Source organism: Sinocyclocheilus anshuiensis, unplaced genomic scaffold (assembly GCF_001515605.1).
Source record: "Sinocyclocheilus anshuiensis isolate Anshui unplaced genomic scaffold, SAMN03320099.WGS_v1.1 scaffold307, whole genome shotgun sequence".
Classification (NCBI taxonomy): Eukaryota; Metazoa; Chordata; class Actinopteri; order Cypriniformes; family Cyprinidae; genus Sinocyclocheilus; species Sinocyclocheilus anshuiensis.
The window spans coordinates 230,903-240,394 of NW_015552550.1; the positions used below are offsets into that span (position 1 = coordinate 230,903).

The 9,492-nt window shown below is 40.0% G+C and overlaps 1 protein-coding gene across 1 annotated transcript in view; it reads right to left on the bottom strand.

The window, feature by feature from the left end:
* Positions 1–8,648, bottom strand: part of LOC107664380 (rho guanine nucleotide exchange factor 40-like) — a 78,247-nt gene extending 69,599 nt beyond the window's left edge. Inside the window, exon 1 of the mRNA XM_016454931.1 lies at positions 8,491–8,648. Coding sequence (XP_016310417.1) covers positions 8,491–8,493 — 3 coding nt within the window. The 5' untranslated portion in view covers positions 8,494–8,648. The remainder of the gene's footprint in view (positions 1–8,490) is intronic.
* Positions 8,649–9,492: the final 844 nt, after the last annotated feature.

Consider the following 9,492-nt stretch of genomic DNA (forward strand, 5'->3'; position numbering starts at 1 on the left):
TAGGGTTGGGTACCGTTCACATTTTAACCGGTACGGTACTGGTATCGGTACCTGAATTTCGGTGCCGGTACCCAACGGTACCTTTTTTCGGTACTTTACTCTCTGTGTTCTGTGTTATTACAAAAACATTTATTTCGGTGAAAAAATAAAAGTCCAAAAGTCTCAATTTCAACATTTTGAACAATAGGGCCCTACAAAGTTTTTCTTTCTTTCTTTCTTTCTTTTCCTCAGAAATTCTTGTTTTAATTTTTCTGAAAATCAAATGAAGGCATTAAACATTTATTTTAAATTAAATGAAAATTAAGCCATTTTATTTTTTGGCAAACAAACTGAGGTTTACTGTTGAAATTAATACATGGAAGAAAAATTGTGTGAATATTCCTTTAAAACATTTTTAAAAGGCTAATAATTGTATTATATTTTTCTACAATTAAGTGATTAATCTGGTTGTATTTATTTTTATAATTTAATTGCTTTATTTAAATTTGATAGAAAATGGAATATTTAAAGATGTACATTATACTGTACAAAAGTAATACAATAGTAATATATTTCTTTTACGTTAAACCGTACTTTTCTTTTGATAGGTTGCGTGTTCATGCCGTCATACAGTGAGACGCAAAGGCCCGAAAACCACCGCGAGCGTCACACGTGCTTCAGTATTTGTGTAGTAAACAAAACCGTGTTTCCGCAATTCATACATAGAGGCAAGCGGAACATGCAGGATTCGTATTTAAACTGTCTTTTTGCATTTTAATATTCACTAGTTTATATCGCAATTCGAATTAAGTGGCAGTGGCTACTTTTGATTTATTCGTCCAAAATTGACGAATTCCGTGGCATTCCGCGCTATAGAGTAAATTACGTTTTTATGAATGGACTCCGCGATCCCGTCCGCGTTTTCGCAGAAACCATATGGCCCTAGAAATGTAACCACACTTCAGAACATTTCGGCTTGCCCTGTGTGTTGTTTGAACGAGTTGCAGGGGTGACCTCACGTCACAGGGTTTCTCTTTCTCTCTCTGTAGCGTATGCGCCCAGATGCGTTCTCAGGTACCGAAATTTGGCACCGATTGATTTAACGTGAATCGGTACTCGGTAGTACCAACGTAATTCGGTCGGTACCCTTAAAAGTACCGAGTTCGGTACCCAACCCTAGTTGTGGGTGAAGCCAGGGCCGTCACAAGAGGTGCAACTAACGAAGGCAACTTTCACGCGCATCTAATGGACAAATAAACCATGCGATCTTGTTTGTTGTTCTTTTGTTGTTAGTAAAAAGTGGCTTGACCTACTGCATAATACACTTCTAACAAGCAGAAAAATACAACAACTGAGTCTACTATCAGCTATGACTACAGTCTTTTGAAGGACAAAAAAAAAAAACTAGAAAAAAAACATGAACTTAATGTCATTCAGGTCAGCTGTCATTTTATTTTGTCATGTTGAACAATGTCAGACAGTATGTTACAATTTAATAATTCAGCATAGGCTATATTTCATTCAGATTTTAAATGTTTTCAGATGGGTCATAACACTTACAGTAGCTACAGTATAGAGTCAGAGTCATTTAGCTATGTCTAGATTATAGATTTGCAGCTGCAGGCTGTATACATTTTGAACATGTTGACAGATTTATGAAAATGACAGATTAAAAAAAAAACTTAGAATGTTTCGATTTAGTTTTTTAGGAATACATTTAACTAAAAACAATAATATGAAATGAACTCAGGTCAACTCACCATACGAACAGATTAGGTATAAATCACTTTCCTTGCCGCAAACTCAGCAATAAAATCGTTATAATCCAGCTTGGGTGCAATATCCTTTTCAATTGACAAAAGGGCAAGCCCACATAGTCTATCGCGACATGGAGGTGCGCAAACAGTTTTTAATTATTTTCCTTTTCTCACCACCCGACTTGTCTACGAAATCGGTCGCGTTCTCGCGCAGCGCCCCAAATTATTTTCTCTTCTTCACAGACGTGCAGAAGTGGGGCGAGCACGTAGAACGTACTATTGAAATTCGAAAAATAATCATTTTCAGATTGTGGCCTTGATTATATAATTGTGAGAGAGCAGCAATTGTATTTTATTGATGCTGGGTGGAAAAACAGTAATAAAAAATTAAGATATAAACCACATACAATGCAGGCCAGGAGCGAGGCCCTCTAGAGGCGCGAGGTCCTGTGCGGTCACACACTTCGCACAGCCCTTGCGACGGTCCTGGGTGAAGCTACTCAGCACATTTCTGCAGAAACAAACCAAGTAATCGACAAAAAGTTACATCTGGTCAGGACATGGTCAAATCAGAAGGGGAAGACTGATTGACAGCCTTAAATTTTGTCCCTTCTGAACGGATTCAAATGAATTATCTTCCATTCTGAATCCCTGTCTTATTTTACATAAAGCTGTGCATTGTGCTGACTTACAGATATAGAAGTATTGAAAAACAGTACTCTGGTGACAGCAGTATAGAGTATCACATCAGAGTTCTCTGAATGCTTGAAGAGTGGCAGTCTTCAGACCAAGAGGCGTCAGGCCAGTGCTCTGATTCACACTGTCACTGCATTGGCATCAAGCTGTAAACAGTGTGCCTGAAGCCCAGACTCATAAGAGGCTCCATCCATATACAGCTGTCTACTCAAAACAATCAAATGTGCATCATTAGCACCATTTGGAGCCCACAGTCATTCTTTAAGGCTTTGAAGAGTGTGACCAATGTTTGTCTTATCTTGCTAACACATCCAACAGAGAATAAAAACAGGCAATTGATCATCTAATGCTCTTGACAAATTTTGCAGTCAAATCACAAAACCTAATCCAGCAGGTTAGGACGGGAAGGTAAACTATATTCTACAACACCGAGAATTTGATGAAATCACTGCGCTACTACTATGGGGTAATACCATGTTTTAAGAGCATTTACTATGGCAATACTACGGTGTTCTTTGAAGTACCTTGGTACACAAAATTAATATCATGTTACAAGTGCCATTGCTTAAATCCAATGAGTAGGCAATACAACAGAGGGACCTTAGTTGGGACTATCAGGTCACAAAGTCCATTATATTGTCTAGGAATATAGCAATCATTAAGCTGCGATGAAACGGAAGTAGCAACAGACCTTTTCTTTCATATTGTGACGTACGTGAAATGGATTATTGAAAAAAGAAAAATTATAGGGCATAACTTAGTTCTATGTATTGGTTGATGATTGGATTTTGAGATGTGGGTGTTGCATTCAAAAAATAATGTGAGTTTGCAGTCGATTGTGAAGGGATGAGGTTTAAGTTGACTAAATGAATGGAGAAGTCCAACATACGTCACCAGAGAGAAGTCTGTTGTTGTTTTTTTACTGAAAGAGAGTTATATTTTGATTAAACCTTTAAAAAAAGGGGGGTAGCACACATGGATGATTTGTTCACAATATGATCTACAACATGCATAATTAAACTAATTAATTCTCAGGTAAAATCATGTCTACTTCAATAAATCCTGAATAAGGGAATGTGGATTAAGACATGGCTGAGTGGCAGTTTCTAAATGATACACGTTCATATGAATGAAATGCATACAAAGACCAGACTTACAGGGTCGGCCCCTGTAACAGCTTAGCTTCTAAACTTCAAGTGTCTCCTCAAAATAAATCCCATCTAATTTTAATCAGTCTTTCCCTGAAATCCAAACCTGTAGATGGGACCCCATCTAAACTCACTGGCACATAATCAGTCAAATACACAACTCAAATCCTGAGTCCTTAAGTCTTTAGGGTTAATCTCCAGAACGGTGTACAACTTCAGAGCGGTTGCATTGAGATCAAAGCCTATTCATGAGCTAAACACAAAAAAACGTTGACTTTTGGCCCTCTGCCACTGATGGATTGAGTCCTGGTCTCTTCTATTGTGAAGCAAGACTCCATTGGCTGAGAGCTGGATTGTGTGGCGACACTGTCTGGGGCTGAACTCAGCAGGATGTGACAGTGTAAGGTCATGTGGAATGGGTTACATAAATTGGGGGGGGGGGTCCCAATGTTTGACTTTGGCACAAGCAATGGTTACCAACCATGAAGATAAACACAATTTAGAAGATCACCTGACAACATAGTATGTTCAGTTACCCTTTACACATCCTATAAATTTAGACTTCAACCTAACCTAGATTTGTACTTCTAATGGCAATTATATTTAACAACTTTCTGTGTAAGCTAACAGGTCAGTGAGAATAGTATGAGCAAGTTTCTGTTAATGGTGACTTTCCCAACTTGTGGTCTGACATAGATTTTAAAGGGGTAGCCTGTGTTATCACAGTGATTATGGACACAACATTTCTGGCCACTGCTAAAATAGATCATGGAGTGAAAAGGACAGTGGGAATTCACCTAAACGTGTGTTTGCATGTTGTCACTAAAATGTGTGCACATGTTTATATTTATGGTCCTCCTTTTCGTCCTTTCCTCTACAAATGAACCATTCATTTCCTCCTCAAATGGTCCACACAGAACGGTTTTCTTTCCTGCCTAGTGTGTTAAAGGGATCATCGGATGCTCATTTTGCACAAGTTTATATGATTCTTTAGGGTCTTAATTAAAAGTCTATAACATACTTTGGTTAAAATACCATGTTAAAGAAGAGAGACCCAAAGGGTGTGACAGCATTCTTGAAGCAGCAAGAGCCACACAAACAAGATCCATAACAGTACACTGATTCATGCGGTTATATTAAGTTTGAGAGATCTGTTATCTGCTTTGTCAACCCTGATTTCTAGAAAAGAAAGTCATATTTTTCACATTCTTGTCTGACTACTTACATTGAGGCCATATCTATACAGGTAATGGCATTAATGACAATTTACTAAAAAATGAAGACAGCCTGTAACTTCAGCGTGTGAGGTGATGAAATGGCATAAAAATGACTGATGATTAGCATCAATGCCTCAAAGGAAACAAGTCAAAGCTTGATCAGATACATTACAGTTTGGTTACTACAGTGTACGCAGGAGGAAACAGTGAAATCTCTTAGCATTGCATAGTACTCTCTTGCTACTCCACATGTAACGGATGTAACGGCTGTCCCAAAAATGACCAGTGCACAGTGATTTGCAGGCATGCAGGACAAAATTAACCCTAAAGGTCTTTAGTCAACATTCCTGAACTCTGTCTGAATCCCATTACATCACAATGACATTAAAAATGCTTCCTTTTTACTCAGACATCTGTTATCTGTTCACACTAAAAACTATTCAAAATCAAGCCGACTATCCTAAACATGCTGGATGATCTATCTTTGAATATCACTACATCAGAGCACTCTTGCTGCGTAACGAACATGTGGCCTTGCAGGGTCAAATTTTAGAACCTGTAAATCACATATGAAGCTAAATCGGTTAGCCTATCCAGCCAATCTGGGACTATCTATCTATAGGGCCTTTCGCACCGCAGGAACCTTTTCATAGTACCAGAACTAATTGTGGAACTACCCACTTTTTGGCGTTTTCGCACCACCAGAACTGAGAGCGATTTTAGTACCGGACTGCCTTTTTCGAGAACCAAATTAGCTCCTACTCCGGAGCAGGGTCTAACCAGCACAACTGGTACTAATCGTGACGTAAGTAGACATTGATTGGCCAAACGCGTATGAAAATGCCCTCACCGCCATGATTTAAAATGGCGTGTAAACATACTGTAATCATTGTGTCAACTTATTTCGCAAGTATGGAGAACAGCGATAGATGGACGGACGCTGAAGTGCAGGCACTTGTAGCAAATGTAGCACTGCCAGTTGTCGTTGGAGATTCTTAGTCCTCCTTTCCGTTCTTTCAATCGCTTTACGTATACGTCGACTTTCCATGTCCATTATTGTGAAACCCACGAGACACAACAAAAACACAGCTCCGATCACAGCGTCCTCCATCCTCCTGTTGTTAATGTTGTTTTCTTTGTTTCCGTTGTTGAACGCCGCGCACAAATGACGTCGCTGTCGACCGGTTCCTAATACACACTGTCTGTTCGAATGCAACCCTTTAAATGGTACTGGGAAATAGTTCGCGCAAAATTGTCCCAGTACTTTAGTACTGTCCATTTAGTTCTGGAACTAAAGCGGTGCGAAAGGCCCTTATCTAGGACTATCCAGCCAAACATTAGCAGGATTTGGTATGGACCTGACTATAACCAAATGTCACAATCTGAGTGCTGAACTAACATGACGTTTTGTTTATTTAGTGGTGAGAATGATGGGAGCAGTGGTTTTCTGTTCATATCTAGCATAACAGACAGAAAGGAACAGAAGGGAGCAAGAAAGAGCGAGAAAGAGAATGCTGTGATCATGTTTTATACTCTGTATTGAACAGGTCTGATCAGGAGAAGCATCGCGAGCATTCCTCTACCTCAGCAATATAAAGAGCAGCCATGAGATCTGCCTTACTGTTATCACACAAACACACACATAGTTTTCAAAATTAGGACAACCATTGACTTCTATTGTGTTTGTGTGTGTGTTTATCTATATATATAGAGCAGCCATGAGATCTGCCTTACTGTTATCACACAAACACACACATAGTTTTCAAAATTAGGACAACCATTGACTTCTATTGTGTTTGTGTGTGTGTGTATATATATATATATATATATATATATATATATATATATATGAACACACACACACATACACTAATCTTCAAAGTTTGGAGTTTTAGTTTAAACAGTTGATAATCACAATAAATGTTTCTTGAGCACCAAATCAGCATATTAGAATGATTTGATGATCTTCACACACACACACACACACACACACACACACATCAGACAAATCTGCCCACTAGCAAAATACAGCCTCACATTTACAAAGAGATGCCTACACATTAAATATCATAGACAAAGTGTTTGTTATTACTATTGAGACCCCCTAGTCATAAAGAGCCCTGCAGCTGCCTTTCTCATGAAACCCCTGAAGAACAGTGATGAAATTCTTCAGTTAAGAGTCTTAGAAGCATGCGGCGTTACTCGAAAGGGTTAAAGTTTAACACATCAGAGCAGGCCTCTACCTGACAACAGATCCGGACAAACCTCAGACCTCTCTGAAACATCTGAGTAAACCTGCTCTTCAAACACGACTTCTAGATAACCCAGTGACCCTTGGACAAATGTCTCCACAACAAGGTGGGTCAAATTAAAGATCGCCTCACTTCCAAGTTGTCCTGAGACACAAAAAAAGGACACAATAAATGGGCCTAATTTAAGCCTCCAACATCTTGACAAGCAGTGGTGGGTTTAAATGAATGAGCGGGAGGCTCTTTTGCTTTTAAACGCATTTGTTTCCAGTTACCTCTACAGCTATTGTAAGCTACAGATGACTGAGCCAGAGCTGCAGTGTTTCCTGAAAAACTGAACCATATGCAGCTTGGCCGGTTTGAGGGACTGGATGTTTAGATGGATGTTTGACTTTGTAAATTGTACCCAGCTCACTCAATTACAAGGACAACGCGATTGCTCACAGGACAAGCCCATCAGTGCTCTTGGAGACGATACACTCCAGGTCAGAGGAAGTTCCTCGTAAAGGGTAAGAACTACGAATGTTTGTGGTTCAATGAGCAGATGTAGCACAGCGCAACCTGCTCGGAGCGTAACTGTGGTTTGGACTGATGAATGAGCATATGAGTATACTAATAACAATGTACTTCTACTCCAAACACTTCATTTTGCCCCTCTTTCGCCTCCCATTCTTTCCTTCTGGGCTCATTTTCAATATCAACCCGGCAAACCCAAACACAAAAGATGAAGCTAAATTGAATCCACACATGTCCGTGTTTTCAAACCCGAGGAAGAGGAAGAAAATATGGTTTCAGATGAAACAAATCGCCTTCATTCTTCACCTTCAAGGCAGCAGTCACCTTTAAGAGAACGAAAGGCCAAGAGTGTTGTACACACATACACACTTTCCTTCCTCTCTGCATGGTTGACCTCTTTATAGGCTCACTGAGATGTAAAGGAGACAAGTGTAATGGAGAGAACAGCTGGCGTGACAGGCCTGAGCACACACACATTTGGAAGACCCCAATAGTCATGAAGGGAGGTCACACACAGACACAGTCAAACCGGCTGTATGAACCCTACAGAAAAACAGCAGCACGCAGTCAGCTCTCAGCAGAGCGTATTCATGCTGAATCCACAGTTTCACTCTCCTTGGCTGCTTTACCTGCGTCAAGGTCAGTACAGACCACCAACACACACTCTTAACCATTTATTCATTAAAAACACACAGTGACAAAAGGTCCTGTTCACGTATAACATGGATAACAAGCACACTACATCACCACAAATATGTTCCCCCATAGCTAAAGTGTATTCTCACACTTTTGTTTAAGTCAATCAGCAGCACAGTAAAACTCAGTAAAAACAGTAACAGTACCCCCCTGTCTCCCACCCCTCCCTCATCTCAACCCCCGTAAGGTAAAGCCATTAGCACCTCAGAACTCCAGAGTTGTCTGTACTCACCATGCTGTAGGCTGATTGTTCTTCCTTTCATTAGATTCATTTTCCAGTGAGTCCGGCGGCCTCCCGTGCCGTGGTTGAGTGTGGGTGTGCGTGCATGTGTGCTGCTGAGTGGGCAAGTTTGTGTGTGTGTTGCTCACTAACCCTTCCAAACTGCAGGTCTCCGACACACTGACACACTCCCCAACACACTGCAGCAGCTCATGAGTTAGAGACCGCCCACTCACCCTCTGCCCCTCCCCTCTCACATTGCCTGCCTGTCTGTCACTCAGAAAAATCTGTCCACACCCACAGCTCAAAGACCCTCCCAATCACACTCTACATAAGCTGCTGGAGCAAAACAGACACAAGGGAAAAATAGTGTCAACACAATATGCAAAACTGTTTGCTTACCAACTTTCTTCGAAATAGCTTCTTTAATGTTTCACAGATGAAACAAAAGCCCTATTCGGACGGGACTAGTTTTCTAGGGGGACATTAGAGAAATTTTTATACTTTTGCAACCTCTTTAACAATTCCAGAGCAAATTACCTACCATTATTCAGCAAACTCTGTGGTCCTGTCTGTGATTGCGGATATTGTATTATCCCAACGCTTCTCCTCTTGTGTTTTTTGGCCTACCTGAGCTACCATTTGCTGCATCTTTCACTATGGATTGTATCCGACGAAAAAATTAAATAGTAAAATTAATAAGGAGAGCCAAATCGCAGAAACGGCTAAGACTGGCCATTTTAATATCAGCGTCAGGTAAGATACTTGTCTAGATTTCTCTGCTCACTTACATGGGTTTATTATAAGCAGCCACTTCTATAAACTCATCTGAAATTTATTTAAATAATGTTTTTATAATAAATTACAATTATATTAATACATATTTCATTAGACATATGCGCCGTGTGTGATGCACGCAACTACATCATGTCTACAAACCACCACAGACATGTGCTGAGAGACGAAAGGAAAGGGTGGTCAATTCAAACTACACGTAAACAAAAACAAAATCTT